Source organism: Melanaphis sacchari, unplaced genomic scaffold, assembly GCF_002803265.2.
Source record: "Melanaphis sacchari strain LSU unplaced genomic scaffold, SCAv2.0 Contig154_pilon_pilon, whole genome shotgun sequence".
NCBI classification, from domain to species: Eukaryota; Metazoa; Arthropoda; class Insecta; order Hemiptera; family Aphididae; genus Melanaphis; species Melanaphis sacchari.
In genome coordinates, this window is record NW_020270685.1 from 173,312 (window position 1) to 196,714 (window position 23,403).

A 23,403-nucleotide genomic window follows, 5' to 3' on the forward strand; every position below is an offset into this window, starting at 1 on the left:
ACAACTATATTTCTAAGAACCAATTAATTATACTCTTAGCTTGTAAATATAAGTTTCAACAAGTTTAAAATATATTTTCTTGATATACTATAATCATTTACACTCGATTTGATTTCCATGTATCAGATATCAATAAGTTAATGACTAATCAATATATCGACGAAACTTCTTAAACATTATAAAAAAAAAAAAAAAAACAATATAAATAGGTAATTAAAAAATATAATTTAGGTATTTTAATTGCTTTTAATAATAAATAAAAATTACAGATAACATGTTACATATTTAAGATATATGCCAGTATTCTGATCCTGCAACAAAGTTAGGTTATTGATTTTGTTTGAGTTAAAAATAGCATAATTATTTTAATTGTTTGAAATATATTTACAAAAAAAAAAAAAAAAACCATTTTGAATGTCTACTTCAACAATGTAAATAAATTGTAATTATATCACATCCGATCCAGATTGTAATTATTGTTAAATTAGACTATCTTTTCGAAAATTACTTTTTATGAAAATTAATGTTATTAGAAATAATTTGAATTATCCTCTACAGTACTCCACGTGCCTAATATTTAATTCAAATCATCAATGTCTATTAAATTTTCGAATATATTATAATTCATAATTATTAATATTTTTGATTATGTTATAGGAGATACTTTTTATTATTTATAAATTATAATTTTTTTTTTATGTATATACGATGTTCTAAATTATAAGACCAATAGGGCTCGCTAAAAAATGAATACAACACAAAATATTCTAGTAAAATGAAATATTATTAATTCACAAAATAATTTTTTTATAATTACTTAAAATTCTAGACGTAATAGTATTCAGATCAATTATTAAATGTATATATTTTAATCTAGGCTATTGAGAAAAATGACTAACAATTTTAAATAATCATGTCGTTGTAGGGCTTCATATTTTGAATTTTATCATCCACATAATGCAGATTCGAGCATGCTGCAGGTTGGATCCTGTTTTAAATAAAACAATTTTTATATCTACATTAATAAAACGCATTTTACTGAAAATGAAAAATTATATTTACCTTTTGCAACGAAGTACATTTGGAAATCCAGTAAAATCACAATATATACCATACGATGGTAAACAAAGTGTAAAATAGTAAGGATCTGAAAAAAATAAAAACTAAGTTTTAGTTTAAGAAATTTTACAATTAACTGTATATATTTAATTATTTTTAAGTTTGTTATTTCAAAATATTTAACAAAACATTACTTTTTTAGTAAAATAAACTTGAATATTTTAACCCGTTAAGTGTTTTTTTTAAAGAATTGAACAGTAGAATTTCCACGTTTGTACTTTATTTTGTATTTTTATATTTTAATAACTACAGTAAGAATAATTTGTGTGGAATTTTATGTATTACACTTTTTTAATTTATAATCAAAAATGTATTCAATACAAATTGAAAAATTTATAAAAAAAGTTGTAAAATTAAAATATTTACAAAACCACAAAATAATTCAGAAACCACTTTCGAAATCAAAGAACTAAGCATTTTTACAGTTATAAAATACGATGATGCAATATTTATACATTCTTGATGATATAAATTTTAAATTTAAAAAAAAAATTAACCATTTGATATTTATCGATCTAAACAAAATTAAATATGAATATTTTCATGAAAAGTTATGATTTTTTTTTAAATTTTACTTTACAATTTTATGTTAGACTTATTTAGGTATGTTTTTCATTTATATAATGATACATTTTTAATTAAAATTTAATTATACTATTTTATATGTATAAATATATCATACGTCAGTAAATTATTACAATAGAACCTTGATAATCTGGTCGAATTCAGATCGATCATCGTCTGTATTACCGGAGGGTTTTCAAAATTACCTAATCCAATGAATAAGATTTTAATTTCTAATTCCATAATCTTTATATTTATTGCACTTCGAATTACAAAAATAATAAATAACTTTAACATAATAAATTACAAAAATATGTGTATTATAATAGAACTTAAGTTTAGTAGTCAGTAATCTTTTTCTGAATAATACTTTTAAATCCGGACAAACTACAAATGTATTTACGAACAAATGGATTTATGCCGTCTGAACTGTATTGTCCGGATTATCATGGTTCTATTGTATGTTTAAAAATATTTATTGTTTGAATAAATTAAGAAATGCATAAAAACGTATAAAAATATTTTACCTGTAATTGAGTTAGTACTTCGTTTACCATACCTTGATATGTAAAAACCTCTTTCTATCCTAGGAGGTACATTGTCCACTGATCGTGTTTTTAGCATGGTAGCATAACGAATATCTTAAAATATCAAAATATTATTATAATGAAGGATTTTATTTATTATTGTAAATAATAAACACAATTATTGTTTATCTAAGTGAAATAGTAAACATTTTATAAATAGGTATAATAAACTAATAAGTTTAATATGTATTATATTACACTAGTTTTAATTTTTTTTTTTTTTTTTTATAATGAATAAATCTACTTTACTTTAATTTACATAAAATAGTAAAATCTATTCCATTTATACAAAAAATAAAACTATTTTAATATATTTCTAATACTGCATGTGCATATATAGCCACACTATATATTCTGAAATCATATTATATTTAATCATCACATGCTTATGTCACGCTTTTGCTATTATAGAAAAAAAATATCTAAAACGTAGCTCCGTAAGGAATAAAAATTTATCTTAGATGTCACTGATTTTCATTGATGTTATTGTATGATTTTTTTTTACAATTTTTGACATATTCTTTTAATATTTTAGAGAATATTTTTAATATTTTTTTCTTCTAGCATGTTGATACAAGTACATAGTGGTCAGAATATCACATAGTGTTAAATATGTATTATAATATGATATTTAATACACGTTGACTACCGTTTACGTATCTTAAAATAATTAAAAAAAGCGATAGAAATATTTCTAATTGAGTAAATAAGTATTAACCATTCTAAAATGGTTTCATTATAAAACTTTTTAAACTGTAAGAAATACATTTTTTAAATGCATATTTTAAGAGTATTTTTTGCGATTGTTAAGGGCATTCAAAGCCCAGTCTCAATGACAAATGTATTTTAAACTACCATATCATTAATCTAAAAATAAAAATCCAAAACTTTAAAAACAAATCTTATTACAACTATATATACAATTAAATTCTGCAAATAACTATCTCTGGAAAGCTACCAAGAAATTACTAGACCACATTATTGTAGAAACTACGCTTCTACGTAGGTAGAACTTTGTCAATCGGATATCTCCAAAACTATAGATGACAAGGAAAAATGCAATGTATATTTTGTCACAGATACCTATTTTTCGTCTTTTATATACTTTATAGACTTTAATATACTTAAAAACAGAGAATAATATAAATAGTTTTTTCTATAACACAGTTTTTATTAAACAAATGTATTTAAACCATACACATAAACATGAGTTAATCAAAGTTTTTACATGAATAATATACTTACAATACGTTATTAATCTATATAAATATAGTTAACAGTTTCTAAATATGTAACAGGTGTAAAAGTCGAAATCAGGCAAACCACAAAAATAACTGAGCAAAACGTGAATTGTTCACAATATTTGAGCAAAATGATATATTTCAGCTTTTGCCTTTTAAAGAAGTTCAAGATAACCAAATTCGACTGTTCTAAACTAACCTAATCTAACCTAGCATGTACATTAAAGTGATTTTTTTTTTAGGATTGCGATAGATTGGCATATTTTTTACAAAAATATTGCTTTTATTTTATTATTTGTTTCTAATTGTTATAGCAATATATATTTTTATCTAATTATATTAACTTATATTATACATAGCTCAGCATTTGATAACATTTTTTTGTAAATACCGTAAAACAGTAAAATTAGGTTTATAGTATAAACAGATAATATTTTTAAATAAATCTAAAATGTTATTGCATAATAATGCATATAATAAAATCTATAATAATATATTAAATTATGAAAAAGTTTTAAGTTCCCACGAATAATGTTTTAAAACTTTAGTAAGATAATTTATATTAAAAAAAAAAAAGTCTATCGTTTAAATAAACAATTTTATCCAAATTTAAACTTAAAACTATCTATGTATAAAATAAGTGTCTTTCTATATTTTTTTTATTTTATAGTTCCAGAATGAACTATTAATGAGAAATAGTGTATTCAATTTTCACAACTTAGTTATAAAAATAATATTTTTTATGAGTTTAAATGTATTCGTATATATATGAATGAATCAACCAAAAATAAAACGAAGAAAAAATTTAAAAATGGGTTAGACCATTACACCTTTTTTAATTTTGTATTAACGCTTAACATTTCGTACTATACTCAATATGTCGTACTGCACACAATTTTGGCCATTGCTAAAAATGTAAGCTCTTTCTTTGTCCTTTTAGATCAAGGTAATTTCTAGTATTTGTTTGCAAACCCTAGTTCTCAAAGTCCGATCATATTTCCAATCAAAGATCAGATCAGACAGAATTTAATTAATTCCTATACGTACGTCCTTCGTATTCGGTAACCGCAATATAATTAATAAATATTATGCATATAATCGTAAACATCTTGTAGTAGACAAACGGTTATTGTTTTCTTTTCAAGCTGTTTTTTTAATTGGTTTTAACATTAAAATTATACGAGAATTTTATTTATAATTTTCTGAATAATGTATACCAAATAGGTAACGCAGTATCAACTTATAAAGTTGGGTCAATTTTTGTATATTAGATCAAATTTATTGGAAAAATGTACATCAAATTTATTGATGATAAAATAAATTGTGCTAAATTTGTTATGTGTTTAAGCAAAATAAATCAAAACTGATTTAAGATGTGGAACATAGCATAGAGTTTTAATTTTGTATTCTCTAATTTTATTCATTATCGATTGAACGCCCGCTAAGAAAACGATTTTTAAATTCATCACAGTTATAACTCGTTATGTTAGTACTTTAACATTCGTCATTAAGGTATTTACAAACATATGTTATGCTCATACTCATGTATTACCCATATATCCTATTTATAATATAATAATTATATATGAATCAACTGTTTGTACCTGGTATATGATCATCGTGTCTTTTACCAAAGCGGCCACCGGTCTGAAAGAACTTATCTGATGCTGTGGTGTTATCCGGCATAATTAACAACAATGTCGATCCAAAAATGCACAGTAGCATTATTGTTATACTCGTCGTCATGTTATCAATGTGACTTAATTTTTTCTAGAAAAAAATAACATAAATAGCAATATTTTTTTCACAATATTCAATCAAGTGTTCACACAACTAAGGATTTAGTAAATGTAGAATAATAAGTTTTAAAATCATGAAATATTTTAAATTAAAATCAAACAGATTATTTTAATTGTTTCGAAGAAAATATCTATGCAGATTTTATAATAAATCGTTTAATAAATAGATTAAAAGTTGAGCAGCAACAAGTAACAAATTCAAAATCCGCGAATATAAAATTCGCAATATACTATATAATCTTACATGCTCAACGCAATCGGCTACACGCCTTTTTAGAGTATGTGTTATTAATACAATCAATATTTCAAGGCAAAATCACTTAAAAGTATATTTACAAAGAAAACAAAATAATGTTATTAATCCGAGATATTTCAAACTTTGTTAAAATTTTAAAAGAACATTGTTAATATATACAATTGTTTATCAAAAACAATATTTAAATCCAGAGTAAAGAGAACGAATTAGTGGTTTAATATCTGATAGGTTATAAAATAATTAAAACGATTCTTATAGAATTATATTTACAAAAAAAAAAAAAAATTGTATGTATCAATATAATTTAAAAAACAGAAATTAGAAAAAAATTATTAACGGAAAGATCAATACATCCTTATACTCCTTATACATTTTATACGTAACTACTTACAATGTAAATATACAATAAATGTTTTTAAAATTGAATGATAAACTTCTAAATAGGTTCAATTATAATTTAGAATAATTTATACCAAAATATTTATAATAAGTACTAAATTTAGTTTACTTATACTATAGTTATAATAGGTATATATACCTAATAAAAGTTATGACATGGTATTATGTTTAATAATCGAATTTAATTCACGACGCACGATAATATAGGTGACAATAATTATTATTACTAAAAAATCTCACCATATCTTAAAAAATTATAGCTAATAATTTATTGGTGAGGGCTACAATTTAATAAATAAATATAACTATAGAAAGTAATAACATAATAAGTCATAAACCTTTAATCATAAAAAATTACCTACCTACTTATAACAACTAACCTCAAAATAAAAATGTATTAACTTCATTAATTTTATTTTATTTAAGTACCTAGAAGTAAAGTTTGTACTAACGAAGTATTTAAATTTATGGATATTAGGTGGAAACAAATGTTTATCATAATTTAAAATATCTGATCCAACATACCAAATAGCCACAAGAAGAGACGGTAAAATACATACAGGTAAAAGAAAATATTATTATTATTATTGTGAAAATAAGTAATACCTTACACAGAGTGTTAATTTTTAGTTTCAGAAAATATGATATAAATATTATGTTCATATTAAACCTGCTTTAATATCATTACAAATTTAAATTAGTAATATATTGCTACTATCTATATCCATTATGTATACTAACACGTAGTCTCTTTTGCTTGTAAGTTTATCATTTTGAAGTTTAATTAGTTTTCATTAAATATAACTATTTATTTTTTAAGAAAAAACACGTTAGAGGTACATCATATATGTTATTTTATAAAATTTAAATCATGATAAGTAGAGCTAGGAATTTGATGACTTGCATTTTTTTTTTCTTTAAGTGCTTTAAATTTTAATCTAAATCTAAATTTTTCGTTATATAACAGTTTAGAATGTGAAATTTTTATTTCGCATCCTATTGCATTTTATTGCACTTTTAAGGTCATTTTTTTATAAATATTACATTAATTTTGAGTATTTAAACTTTTTTAATATAATATGTTGTAGGTATAGGTAATCCCAATTACCTATCCCAATCTATTAATATTGAAAAAATTATATAATTAATTTTCAATTAAAATTTGGAATATATTTGTTTAATTTACTTCTTTAAACAAATTTTTACCTATTTTGTGTAATATAAAAAATGAATAAGTAATAATTATTTTAAAACTAAATTTTTTTTGCTAGTTTAAGAATATTTTATTGTCATTTTTAAGTTCATTTTTTAGAGTTTTTAGGTCATTTTCGCATAGCTCTAATGATAAGTATTATATATTTTGATATTTTGGAAATTCAATAAGGTAGGTATGATTAACTAATATCCATTACAGTTATTATTGGTAAATATTGTTCAGCTAATTTCGATTCATAAAGAATAATGGTATCGATAAATACTAATAAGTTTGTAATGACGAAACCATTGTCCATTAAACTTAGCAATTACTTAACAATTACCTATGCCAGTCCATTGATATTAAAAAAGTAACATGATTAATTATAAACTCAAATCTGAATATAAGTGTTTAATTTACTTCTTAAAATACATTTTTACCTATTTCCTAATTTATGTAATATAAAAAAATAAATAAATAATAATTAATTAAAAATTAAATTTTTTTGCTCGTTTAAATACATTTTATAGTCATTTTTAAGTTCATTTTTTAGAGTTTTTAGGTCATGTTTTCATTTTTTTTAGTGAATTTATGTATATTTTTAAGGTCATTAAAATCCTAGTCCTAATAATAAGTATTATATATTTTGATATTTTGGAAATTCAGTAAAGTAGGTATAATTAACTAATATCTATTACAGCTATTATTGGAAAATATTGTTCAGCTAATTTCAATTCAAAAAGAATAATGATATTGATAAATACTGATAAGTTTGTAATGACGAATCTATGGTCCATTAAACTTAGCTTGATAGATGTAATCATAAAATAAATTATAAAATTAAATTATAATGATGTGGATTTCCATTATTTCCATTAGTTTCACAATTTTTATCAATTTTTAAAAAACTTAACATTTTAATGACAAATTCTATTTACTATTGTAGTCTATTTTTAAATAAGTAAGAACTAGAATATTTGTCAAAGTGGCAAAATTATCATTTAATTCACTATGACAAGTATGTAATTTCTAAATGGATTTTTAATGAAACGTATTAACCAATAAAAAAATAATAGATATAATTAATTATATTTCTTATTTATATTAAGTTCCGAGTGCATTTAAATTTGTGTTTATGATGTATTAAGTGTTAAGTTAAATATTTTAATTTCTATATTTACAATAAAATTTACATATACATTCGATCACAGATGTATTCTATTATAGTTTAACATATTGTCATTGTCAAATTGCATTAAATATTGATTTTTAATTGAAGGAATCTTATCGTTAGGGTATACATACAATTATTTTATTTTATTAACCTAACCCGTTGGTACAACCTATTGGATAATTTAAATTGAGGGCTTTGTCCCTCAAATATTCATAAAGCTTTACATAATAATATTAAAACAAGACATTTTTTTTCCTCGCAAGTCAAAAAAATTGGCTAAAAACGAATGTGTTGCAAAACCATTTTTAGATTTGTCTGCTTCAAATTAGTAATATATAGTGTAAAATATAGAATATGAAAATAAATTTAAAATTTGTTAATTGACGATTGCAAATCACAAAAATTATACTTAAATAAAACTTATGCTTTTCACTCTGATGAATATTCAACCTAACTCTTCGTAGTTATATTGTTATGTAAGTTATTGAAAAAGACGCATGCATCTTCTTTTTTATACATACTTTCATTGGCAATTTAAATTCGTAATAATTTTCAAGTTATGCATATAATTATATTCTATCGTAATAATTATCTTTCCGTTTTAACAGTATCATGGTAAGAAAAATTCTGTAGGGAACCAACCCTTAATGAAGACTAAAAAGGAAGTAGTGTTGTGATGTTTTATTAAACTAATAATATTTATTGACATTTATTTTTAAAATGGAAATTAACTTAAGTATAAAAGTATTATTATACGTTGACTGCTAAAAAAAAAAAAAAAAAAAAAAAAAAAACAGGGTTAGTGTCGCTAATAAGCTGTTAAACAACTCTTTTATGTTTTACCTAACTACTATCTTATATATTAATTTTATCATATAAGATTGTTTATTTTTAAAAAATATACTAGTTTTTTTTAAATACAATGTGTAATGTATATACTTTAAAATTAATATCTAAATAAAAAACTATAATCAAATCGTTAAAACAAACTATTGTAAAAATATTATAATTTATTTTAAATTATTTGTAGTAAATTAAGTAGATAGTTTCATCAGAGTATAATACGCTTAGGGCCGTCTTGAAAATAATTAACAAAATGGTAAAGAGTATAAAATTGTTGACTTATTTTTAAAATAAAAAAAAATTGTATAGTGTCGTAGTGAAAATGGTAATACATTTTTCTTTGTTAACTGATTTACAAATTGTTTATATTTTTATAAAAATTATTTGTACGTTTTTCATAGTTAAAAATATTAAATGGGTACCATTTTATATAACATTGAAAAATTATATGTCTATCGCTAATTTACAATAGATATTTGTAAAAATATAAAAATGTATAAAAATCAATGTGGTCAATAGTGCTGAATATTATATTGAATATTTGTGATGTATAAGAGCTTTGAATATTATTTTTCATCTTAAATTAAAAACAATTAACAATATTAATAATATTTTTAACTGAAACCTAGAGATATCATAGTTTTTATTTTTAATTTTTTGAAAAAATTTAAGTTTTGTAAATAATTAATACTAAATATATTTTTTCCATGAGTTAAGAAAAAACAATAGCTTATCGTAAAAAAATTAATTACAAAATTTTCGACAATATAATTATTAATTTTACAGATGAGGTAGTTGGGCAACCCACTCACATCCCATTTAAGGATAGCCATGTGTAGGGTTTAGTTTAGAAAGATGTAATAAATTTAATTATATAGCTTCAAATATCGCAGCGCTAGTTCGAATGCTAAGTATCTATACAGTATAAAATATTTTACATTTATTTATAGTAAGCTATTACATGTATATTGCATTATTGTTTATTACTTGGTATAATTCAGGGTTTAATTTTGTTCAAAAGGATACAATGATACTAATATGATATATTTATACCGTATACTTTGATTATACAGCTGAAAAATAAATCGTGAACAGCATAAATTAAGGTAATTATCATCTTTTTGGTTAAATAATTAGATTTTCATTTACAAAACGTACACTACCTACGTCGCAGGTTTCAAAGCCAATATTTTACAGACGATACGACGTGTCTAAAATCATTCTCTACCTTTAAAAATGAAAATCTCACATTTTCATTACACGTACAAACTGATTCGTTGCGGTGCACCTACGATTAGTCGAAGAGTAATATTCTGATGAGCTTGGATTGGACGGATGTTAGAAGGTTTGGCCATAGTGTTGCCAGCGTGCTCTGATGCTGCACTTTAGCACTATTAATTGTTGAATGTCATTAGGTAATTTATTTTTTGTATTAGGAGGTTGATTTGTTATCGAATAAAAACTTATTTTTACTGATTTTTTTTTTTTTTTACCAAGATAATAGCTACGCATTTCATTGTGAATTTTCAGGGATATTTAATATATGGTACAGTAAAATCTCAATTATCCGAACTAATTGGGACCGCACCTAGTTCGAATACGCAAAAGTTCAGATACTATAAATTTAAAAAAAAAACACACACAATAAACAAATTGTTTTTAAAAACACAGTCAAATATTTTATTCTACATATTTATTATTATTTATATTTTATTAAAATTACATACCTACATTGCGTTATTATAAATACATTACATTAGAAACATAAATGTTATGTTTATTATATTTTTTTTGAAAAAATTATTAATACGATGACTATCGAATGCTTTAACGAGTTTTAACGTTCGGATACGTTAATTGTAGTTCGGATATTAAAGGGTTCGTATAACAGAGGTTCGGATAATCGAGGTTCTACTGTATTATCTCAGTGATTTTTAAATTTGGTCCGTTTGTTAAGAAAGGTCTAATGTTTTAAACGAGATTACTACCTAAAGTTAATATAACAAGTGAATGGTTACTAGAAATATCGCATATATTATATGCTTTAGTGGTTAAATATCTTGGCAATCTAACTACAAAATAGTCTAATACATCGAGATTTAAAATATGGTTTAAAAAAATGTTTTACCTCTTTGGTTTTCGGTCTCAAATCACCAAGTGTTGGATTTTGCGTTGAAATTGCCACCTACTACAAATGCATTATTTAGGGAATTATAAATTTGTTTTTATTTATGTTATATGGTTGGAGGGGGGCGCAGTACATTGAAGATTTAATAATCGGGATACCATTGATGATTGAATGTTTGTTGCTTGAAATGCGTATTCCTATAATGATGATAATAAATAGTGGTAAGTTTTGAGATAATAATTTTAGTACCAGCGTGGATTGTATTGTCAGGGTGGTTAGTTATATGAGTAATAAAGCTATAAAAATTAAAATTTTTGTTTAGTTTAAAATGTATTTCAGTCATTGCTCATAATTACTATGTCGATTTTTTTTTTTTTTTATATATATATAAATAAATTTTAAAGTATATATTGGTACCGTTTGCGTTCAAGAGTTCATTTTTTACTAAGAGTTTGTTGACGACTATTGTGGGGAATAAGATAATTCGGTTGATAGTTGATTTGAATTCAACAAGGTATGAGATGAGTTATTTATTTAAATCGTTTAGGTTTTGTTTATAAGTATTTAAATTATTAAATTAACGGGTGATATTTATGTAAAATTGTATGTGTGGGCTGATTATTAGTATTAGTATTAATATTAGTCTTATTATCTTAAAAACATGTGTAGAACAATAATTACTTCAGCCGTTGTTTTCAACCACTTATAATTTACTTTAATCGTCAAGTCGAAGCATGATTGATATTTTATAATTGAAACTGTTTAAAATCTATGATTATTATATACATATTATAGTTATAATTATATAGTATATACTTATAAAACATTTTAAAAGAAAAATATTTTTATTCGATATCCTGATGTAATTCATTTATTTATTTACATCATACATTTATAAACAAATTGTCCATAATAATATTGAATTAAAATGAAATGAAATAAAAAAAATTGCAATAACACCACTAACATAAAAGTATTACGTAACTGAAGTTTGCACTTAAATAGTTAAATGTCAAAAAAAACTTAAATCTAGAACGTCGTAACGGCGTCTAATAAAAATATTTATTGTAGTTAGAAAAGAAAAAAAGAAACAAAAACCAGATAAGAAGTGATATTAAAAACACGATATGATATAGGTACTCAAGTTAGATTAAAAAAAAAAATGGACAATTGGGTACCATATTGCTGAACATTAGGTGTCAAGTGGATGTACTAAATTTGAATTCAATGATAGGTATATAGAATTGTACACTAAAAACGATTTTGAGAGGGAGCATTTCAAATCATATTTTAATATAGATAACATAGGTATGAATATCATTCAGTTTATTTCATGATAAGATAATTTGATATAAAAATTAAAGTAATTTATCTTACTATTAGTATTACGGCAGGTCGATAAAATGTTTGCTGAAAATATTGCATTTATTATATTAATATCACACAGGTATATAAATATTTAACTATTATAATTTATAACAATATAGATTTCATATTATATATTTTTTGGATTCTTTGGTTTCAATGTGAACTCTTTATAAAGAATTTTAGAGGAGAAGATCCAGATATATTTTAATATTGTATACATAAATATATTTTTTTACGTGCAAGCGTTTTTTAATAATTTAAGGGAGTTCTGATCGTTTTAGACAACTGGATACATCCTCAGTCCAATAGTCTTTTATACATTGACATTTAGGGATTTAAAAAATTGTTTTCATAATCCAATCCTTAAAATTTTTTTGTATACATCTATAAAATATTTGACTAAATAATTATATTTTATCTGTTATCATACCTATTTATAATCAAAAACTTTAACCGTTGTCTAAAATAATAATAATTGTGTTTATAACCAATTTGTTTTGAATAATATATTATATCGTTATTTAAATTTGATAATTTGTATTGATAATCAAAACTTATCAAATAATAAAAATGAATAAAACATTCAAAAGAATACATTTCTCGTATCATTTATAAAGTTTGAAGTTATAATTATGACTTATGAATTTTAAATATATAGTCATTACGTCATATAATGCTTTTAAGAAACAAAAAAAAAGCCCAAGGGGGGAGACGATCACCACATCACCCTCCTCAAATCTGCCACTGGGTTACAATATGTTCTTGAGTGACCAAAGTCTTGACATCTGAGACATCCCGGGTCCATGTACATCTCTTCGACTTTAATTTTTGTGTAACATATTGATTTTAGTTTAAATATTTCTTTGTTATTTTAGTCAGGTTCCAAATTTATAAAAAATAGAGATAGTGGTAATTTTGCTATTTTATTTTTTACATTAACAACTTGTCTTAAAGTGAATCCATTGTCACTTAATTCTTAAATAATAAAATAGACGTGATACGATGTAAGTTCAGAAAAACTCTGGTTTTTCTTGTTTACTTGGCAAATTTTAAAATAAATTTCTTTTTCTTACGGTAATTTAAATACTTTTTTGAATGAATTGGGCATTTTGGTTTGAAGTTTTAAGTTAGGTATTAATAATATTTTTGCAAAATAATTCATCAGGACCGATTAATGATTTGATAGCATTATAGAAATTTTTATAGTTTTAATTGGAATTGATAAAAATTTGAGGTGATAATTGAGGTATGTTATTTAGTAAGTCAGATGTTTCGTCAGTTTCCATTTCCTAAGTTAATACATTTTCGAAAAGTGCAAAAGTTAGTTTTATTTTATTTGGTTTTGGGATACGTATTAGATGAAGAAGTGTGTAGATGCTTTTGGGAGTGTGGAAACATTACTAAACTTCAATCAACGAATGATAAATCGTCCTAGGATCAATGTTTAATATGTATTTTATTATGTTTAATGATTTTATTACGATTTGTTATTATACGTATGGCTTCTTTTGATACAGCAACTGTAGCGGCGTGTTATTTTGATTAGACTTTATGTGCAACGGTAATTACAAATATACAATTGATTTTACCTTAAAGTTGTGCGAATCTCAGTGGTAAATAAAGTTTGAAACACTAGGCAGTTAGATTTTTTCCATTTTTATCGAAACCATTTTTTATTAAAATCGGTTAAAATGTATGTATGAAACATAAAAAGATATCGCGGACAAAATAATGAACTGAACATGAGTGCTCGAGGAGAGTTGTGCTCGAATTTCTATTATACTTAAAACGTAATATATAAGTTTTCCAAACTTTTGTGCCAAATAACACTGAGAGATTATTTTCTATTTGCTAAGACATGGGTAAGTTTTCTCATGGGACATAAGTATACACAAAAAAATATACAATAATCAATAAATTAAAATTTAAAGTAAGTAATACCTATACATTAATATCAATAGATAGGTATTTATTAGTTTAACTATTAATACGATCAATCAAATAATAATCGTACTATATTTAATAGAGGCATGGAAATAAAGTAGATAAAATTGAATTTATTTTACACGATAAACATGTATTAATTTTGTTATTATTGGATTTAAATATAGACGTAAAAAAATTGACTAAAAAAAAGGTTACAAAACTTAGGTTTCAAGGAGTATTTTGCTTTAAAATTATATATTGCTACGCCGGAAAAATATATTAGGCGCCGCTGTTCATGTATAATTTAACTATGAAACATTTGATATATAGGTAGTGTCATATTTCAAATGGGTAATCAGTTGGTAGAACTTTAGAAAAAAAATGTTTGTTTCAAAACTAGATTTATTATATAATTAGTAATCTCATTAAAGACGTGAACACATAAACAAACAAAAGCGCAAATTGCAACGATGAACCCAATAAGTCGATTTTTTTATATCTGTAGGTCGTGACCTATTTACTATTAAAAGATACAGTTGACAAAAAACCTACCAATTATTAGGTGTACGGTGTCATCATAATTACAAGGATGTAGAGTTTATGCATGAACAAACTCTCGAATGACAACAATCGAATACTGTAACGGTTTAAAGGTCAAATTATAGTATCATCTCTACAATTGAAGAAAAATCTTGAAAACACGTTAAATTTAATCGAATATAAAAACATTTGGGTAAGTTTAATAAATGCGTTAAATTTCAATTCAGTAATAAGCTATTGAATATTAAAAACGATCGAGAATAGCGATTTTGAAAGAAAATCATTAATTTATTTACGTTTGAATGTACAATTTTGTCAAATTATAAACTACCTACGCTCATAAAAAATAAACGTGGTTTAAGTCTAAACTTTTTTTTAAACCAATTCTAGCATAAAAAACTTATGAAGAATCTTGACAACTTTTATTTCATCGTCGAGCCTCGGGCATTAAAATTAAACATTTTATGAGTTCTAATCTACAACAGAAATTTTCAATTTCTGTGATTTTTACATTGTTGTCATAAACTGAACCTTGAAAATAGATTTTTAAATATTAATTGTTGCTGTAAAAACAACTTATAAATAACCTTGTATTAATTAATATTCGAGTTCTTAACTTGCTATATAAAATGGATATAAATGCAATTATTAGGAACGTGCTCCTCCTCCATCAGCTTCTTTAATCAAAAACGTTTACTTGCTTACTCATTTAGCTTTTCTTTCTTCGTTTAGTTTCATTAACAATAATTAACAAATTAGTTTTATTCGTAACGGCCATCTATGGTCATCTTGGTTACTATTTAAACATACAAATTAACTTAAAATCAAGTTTTGAAATGTTACAACTTTTCTCGTGAATATCAAACATAGATTTGAATATTTTTTTTAAATAATTAAGTACTCACGAAAATACATAAAATTTAACGTAAAAATTAAATTGAATAATTATTATAATTTTAATAATACTATCATATATTAATAATTTATAAAATAAATAAGTCAAGTATACATTAACAAAATATTAAAATCAAAATAAATTAAAATTATTATAAAATATTGTTACAAAATATGAATAATCATATGTGTTTAATTTTAGATTCTGAGCGGAGCAATGAAGTTATACCTACTGGTTTTACAATAATTTTTATAAATCTTATTACCTATAGCTAAAATTAAAATATAAATAATAGTATCAATTAATTTTATACAAATTGTTTTTTTAATATACTGAAAAATTATTTATTTCAATGTAAATATTGAAGAAGAATATATTTTAAAATGCGAATATTATCCTATACATATATATTGTGTATTATATTATCGATAGTGTATATTACGTTTATTATTTAAAAATTATTGATGAAATCGCAATATGTTATTTTTGTTTGAGAAGTTTAATTTTCCAAGAACTTTCCTAATTCGTTAAGTCATAATTGTTTTAGAATGCAAAAGTAAATCAGTCTTTTGGTCTTGAGTTAACTTATAGCTTCAAACTAAAGCGAATCATTGGTTAATTGTTTGCACTGCTCTTTGAAATGGAATCAGTGTACCTTTATTTAAGTTTAAAAAAAGGTCCAATGGAATTGATCACAAGTAGTAAATTTTATTATAACTACAAATTTCCTAAAATTAAGCGAATTGTACAAAGATACTATTATATACGTATAATATAATGTATGATATTTTGTTTTTCATTTATAATAGTAAGTTACTATTGTTTTATTAAATACTATCATTCGTTTCAGATCTATAAATACGTATTCAAATTTTAAAAAAAACTCTGCAATCCGACATTATTGTTTATAATAATGATACAAAATAGAATAATATTTATGTCGTTTAAAAATTCCTTTATACAAATGGCATATATCAATAGATATAACTGCATTGGATACACTTAATTATAAAACTAAGATTGTTTTTTTCATATATCTTAATTAGTTACTACATTAATAAAACTAAATCATAAGAAATTTTTCTCTAATTGGATATTACCAACTCGTGTTTGCAACCTCTAAACTTTTAAATTAATGTACAACATGAAAAAAAGTTTTTTATTACTTATGTTATAATAGAAAACTAAATTATATAGAAAATTCAATTTAGGTACTATACTTTTTATTTTAAATATCTTTTTGTGAGATTTACTACTCCGTATAAAAATGAAGAATGAGTAGCTTATGTTATGTTCAAAAATTACGTGTTCATAAACATCAGACAAAATGTACTTTAAAAATTCTAACCATCAAACGAATTATTAAAGTGTATTTTTTGAAAATAATCTATTATTATACATATTGTTAAATTAATCAAAAGTCATATTATTCTAATTTATAATATTGATAATATTGAACTAATATACTAATTATAGGTAATAATTATTACAAAAAAAAAAAAAAAAAATTGTAAATATTTTGTAATATACTTGTGTCAATAAATTTTTACACTGTACACTGGTATTTTTTAGGTGTTCAATTTGTATTGAAAAATAATTATTATCAATAAAGTTTTTAAAAATTTTTTTTATTTTATTTTGTTTAGCATCGCCTTTTGCAAAAAAAAAAAATGCTTTAATTTTCAGCTTTGATAATGGTTTCCAGTAGAAAATTAGATTTACTTTGAATGGTCAAAAATAAATAGGATAAAGCAGAAAAATTGGACAAGTTGGCAACAGTTCTGTAATATACAGAAATCTCATCATCAGGTAGATCATTGTAATAGATAAATAACATTTAAATTCAATAATAAATCATTAAATACAAAATATTATCCTTATAAATAATATTCTTGAATGATAACACAATAACTAAAATTTAACATCCAATTGTATTAAAATTTTACTTAAAATGTCTATTATATTAAGCCCCATTTAAATATTTAAATATTTTTGGAATTTACTAAGAACCGTTTAGTATTTTGGTAATATTGGATAATATAATCACTATAAATCATTTACAATTTGGAACTTAATTTTTAGTAATTTTTTTTTATTTGTATATGATTACATAGTACAAATACAAATTTTTATTTATAAGCACATAAATTTAACTTAATTCGCAAATTAATTTTAAGTTTAAAATTCATACAATATTTAAAACTTGAATACTAAATTTTCATAAGTTGTTCTTACAGCAATTTAAAATACTGAATATACATGATACATATTATGCAAAGTTTTTTTATAGTAATTTTAAATTTTAATTAAAAAAAAAAAAAACTGCATATCAAATAGATATCTGAATGAAAAATAACGATTTTAATTACTTTGAAATAAGTATTTCATAAAATATTATTCACAGGAACTTGAAACTTTTCGTTATTTTATATACTATATACTGTTGAACTTTCAAAATACTTAAATTCACCAAATTTACACCACAAACCATCGGTATTAGTATTAAAGTTACTAATTGCTTTATTAATATTATAATATATAGGTATGAGATTTATTTTCGGCGAAAACTAGTTACCCTTACAATAAACTAATTAAATTAATATTAGTAATAATAATAAACATATAATTCGATATCATTAGAAATATAGGCAGACTCTGCTAAGAATCGTTTTCCATCGTATACATTGAACTGAAATTTAACACATTCGTTGGGTACAGTGACTTACTCAATGACAAAGTGTTTACACTCGACTCCCACAACTATTAATACAATCATGTGACTCTCCCATTTTTTTATTTTTTTATTATTATTTTAATTAACTGTGATTGAATTTATTTATAATTAAATTTTTGTATTTACACATAACTCATAATAGATTCGTATAATATCGTACTATTAATGTAATAGACAACAGTGAATGTTTCAAAATGTCTATACACATTTTTATAGTGTATAAATACCATGCAAAGAATATAATAACACATTATACTCTGTACTTTTTATATTTTTTTGTATAATAAGTACCATTTATTCAATACATTTCAATCCAAAAATAAATGTTATATCTACGGTAATATTGTTGTAATAATTTTGAAATTGTAAGTAATAATTGGTTACCAATCACCTGTGTAGTTATGAAACATAGAAATATGTGCACTATAGCTAAACGAAATTCAGTTATGTAATGTTGATATTTAAGTCACAAATAAGTAATAACACAATCTTACAAAAATGTAAAACTAATTTATTTTTTTTAATAAACTTTTCCTCTATTACGAGCATCTGACTAGTTACACTAAATTTGAATATGATAAAAGTTTCTTTTGACACCATTTAGTTATAGGTATTATTGTATTAGGTAAGAGCATACATTAGTTTGAAAGTGTGTTATAGTTTATAAATAAAATAAAACGAATTCTATACATAAGTAATGCGTATAATTGAATTCCTATGCACAATTTATTTTTTTTTGAAAAATCTTTAAATATTTCTGTGATATATATATTATAGAATAATTTGTCTAAGTTAAAAAAAGAGAAGTAATTTAAATATAAAACATTTTTTGTGTAATTGTAAATTTGAAGTTCTCGGAATTCAAAGAAATACTTTTATAAGATATTTCACTGGATTATATTATGAAATTTGTAGAACTATAATAAAAAAATCGTGTTTTTTTACTAAGTTTATATTTGCATCACATAAAATTATTGTATTATACCTTTTAAATTATCTTATAATATTAAAATAATTAAAATTTTAACCTAAACGTATCATAATAGATTATTTTAAAACTTCATAAAACTTCACTGTGTTTATTCGAATAATAGCTCCACTAACCAATTTACATACCTGATATTTAATAACAAAAAAAAAAAAACCATTAGAAATTACTTTTTAATTATTCATAATGAATAATATGTAAAATTATAATTCTAAAAAACTATATATAAATTAAATTGACAAATGTATTGATGCAAGTAATTTATTTAGAAATTTAAAATTTATTTACTACATTTTATTCAATATTTAAAAGTTTAAAGATTATATGCAATTATAAAAATAATTTTTTTTTTTAGATTAGGTATTGATGAGAATCATATTATCATAAATTGACTAGCAAGTAATCACCCCTTAAAAATTGTCCTTAGTTGTGATTTCTTAAAATAAATTAAAATATACCAATAACACTACAGTAAACTACGTATTTGTCTGAATTTGAAAACTAAAAGCTATATACTAGCTGTATTCATAAGATTATTTATTTTCTTAAATTTTATTCTAGTGATAAAAATAATATGACTCAAATAAAATATGAATAAGGTGTATGAAAGTAAGTATTTAATATGAATACAACTAGCTTATAAGCTAAAGCATAATTTTGGCCCCACTCAATAGACACATAGACCCTAGTAAATTATTTCTATTCTCCGTAATAGCATATCTTTGGAGCTTGATATTTGGTAATAAATAATTCAATTTGCAAGCTATCATGTTATTAATAAGTTAAACAAGTTTCCGGTTCCATTTTCTTTTAAACTATCCTAATAATTAAAGGGTTTAATTTAATCTTTCGTTATGTTATTTAACATACAAATTTGTGTTCTAAAAACAATAATATATGTGTTATAATGTTTTTTTAAACTTTTATACCAAAACTTGTTACCTATATAATTATCACAGTGTAAAATATAAAAACATAAAATACTAACGGCATACACTTTTTATTAAAATATGTTAGCTAAATAATAGTGTATAATATAACACGTATTGTTGTGCAATTTATACTTTATGATCATGAAAAAACTTAAATATTGTGTGAATTCGTAGAGCTTTAAACAATTGAGATAACGCGAACCAATCACATTTTATATGGATGCTATGGATTATTTCAAAACGATTATTATATTTATATTTACAGAAATAATAAATTGAAACACATTTAATACTCGAAAAAAATTAGGTTAACAATTAATAATGAAAATAATGTAAAATGCAAGCATATTTTTAAAATAATTTTACTTTCATTAAAAACGACAATTATAATTTGTTATAGAAATTAAATGAATATTTACATTAAATTTATAATATCGTAGATTTTTTTTTTTTTTTTTTAATTGATTATAAAAATTGATTTTAATAATATTCTACATTGTTGAGAGATTATTACAATGATATTTTTTTATAAAATATAACATTTAATATTCATAATCATCACTAATAATGTTGAATAACCATGAAAAATTATTTTAACTATTGTATCTTTATCATTTATTGAATATTATTGTTGATATGCTGATAAAATTATAGCGATTAAAGTGGCTTTACAAACCTACTAATAAACCCTATCATAACAAGCCTACGTACTTGTCTATAACTGTAATCTGTTTTACAGTCTAACACTTCAAAAATCCCTAACCAATCCCTGTTAACTCTATGTTAATCTATATTTATTGACAAAATGGAAATTCAAATTTACCACATCGTACTTAAACTATTATCATTAACAATCTACTTTGATTACACGACGAAGCTGACACATGTTTTTTTTTTTTATTATTATTATTATTATTGTTTATTATTTTAACATTTAATAAAACTAAATAACACTAAATAATTTTTTTCTTTGTATTTTTACTCTAATTAATTAAATTCACATAAAATTGACATTCGTAATACTTTAGTTACCTGATTTAAAAAATGGGAATTGTATTAAGTTATTATTTGAATAAAACAATTTTCTGTGTAATATATTTTCATTGGAACATCTTAATGGTACCTATTTAGGTAATTTTTAATGAATAATTTTATAATAAATCATAATATTATATCAATATTATGCAAAATAAGTATTTAATTTTTAATTATAATCAAAACAAAATTGAATCGTATTTTTTTTTAAATAGTTGTCATTATAATATTAAATATTTTACAGTTTTATAAAAGCTTACTATTTGTCATTATGTACAAACAAATATATACGTAAATGCATATATTTTTAAATTTATCGGAGTTTCCAACTGTTAAGATATATTTCAATATCAACATATTTAATTTGTAAGTTACAGCATTGAACATATGAATTGAATTGTTTATGATAGTTAATTAAGTCAAATAATATAATATAAAGATTAAAATTATATTAAATATATTTTGTTGAAAAATTAGTTTTTAGAATAAAAGAGATTAATTACCTAAGGGGGTAAAGTTACAAGGAATGGAATAAAAAAAATTTTGAATTGTTGATAAAAAAAAAAAAAAACTTTTGGTTTTATAAAGGCGATTTGTAAGCAATATATATATATATATATTAAATTAATCTAATATTCTTTAATTGTAAATAACAATAATAATAATAAAAACAAAAGGATTACCAGTCAAAATTATAAAACAAATCATAGCATATTAATATCGTAATAATATCGTAAAACTAGATACTTGTTTCCTTTCTATTTACTTTTTATATAACTACTCAGAACTTTTCTAGAAGATTTCTAGTCGATATATAGCCCTTAGAAATACTATTTTAGAATAAAATTGCACGTAATTCTCCTTCTGTTTCTATTTTATAATTATTTTATATTATCGTAAATTGTACAAAAACAGTATATATAACAATTTTTAAGTAACCAAAAGATAAAAATTTAAATGGCTATTATACTAGTGTGATTAATACTCGTAGTAAATTTTTTTTAATTATATAATTTTTAGGATTTTTCTTTAAATTTTTATTTTAACATTAAAGACATTGTTAGTTATTGTATTTTTATAATCTCATTTAGATTATCCTTATCATTGCATAACTTTATCTACATTAACATAATAGTAAATTTGTCGAAATACTAAATTATAATATTATTGATTTAAACATTTTTTGATGTATAAAATATTAAATATACTACATTTCATTAACAGAATATGGTCGCTAGGTAGTTAACCTTAATTGTGTAAATATATATTATATTATAATATAATCCGATACCTTTTCTATAATTTTTAGTTATAGATTTAAAATATTTAAGTTTAAAATTAAAATTTCTATTTCGATTACACGAAATAGTAAAACGTATAATATATATTATTATGTAGGTAGACAATAATGCCATTATGGTTTCTGGCATTTTTTTACCTTTAATAATATTAATGACAGAGTATGCAGAAATTATATTACAAAAAAGAAAATATTATATATTACACAGAACAAGATAAAAAAAACATTTAATTTTCCATCTTAAATATTTTACAAGCATAAAAATTATAAAAAATATCGAAATACGTGTGCAGTGTACTTACATTCAGAAGGGACGGTATGTAGTGATGGCCAAATACGGAATAGGACACTAGCGGTACTATGTGAAGCGTTTTATATGC

General features: G+C 22.5%; 1 protein-coding gene across 1 annotated transcript; it reads right to left on the bottom strand.

The window, feature by feature from the left end:
* Positions 1–876: 876 nt before the first annotated feature.
* LOC112592061 lies at positions 877–23,403 on the bottom strand. The gene is made up of 5 exons (XM_025336035.1): positions 23,326–23,403; positions 5,116–5,281; positions 2,211–2,324; positions 1,063–1,147; positions 877–988 (listed from the first exon to the last, which is right to left on the bottom strand). The coding sequence occupies exons 2-5, from the start codon at positions 5,255–5,257 to the stop codon at positions 904–906; spliced, it is 426 nt and encodes a 141-aa protein (XP_025191820.1). The 5' UTR covers positions 5,258–5,281; positions 23,326–23,403; the 3' UTR covers positions 877–903.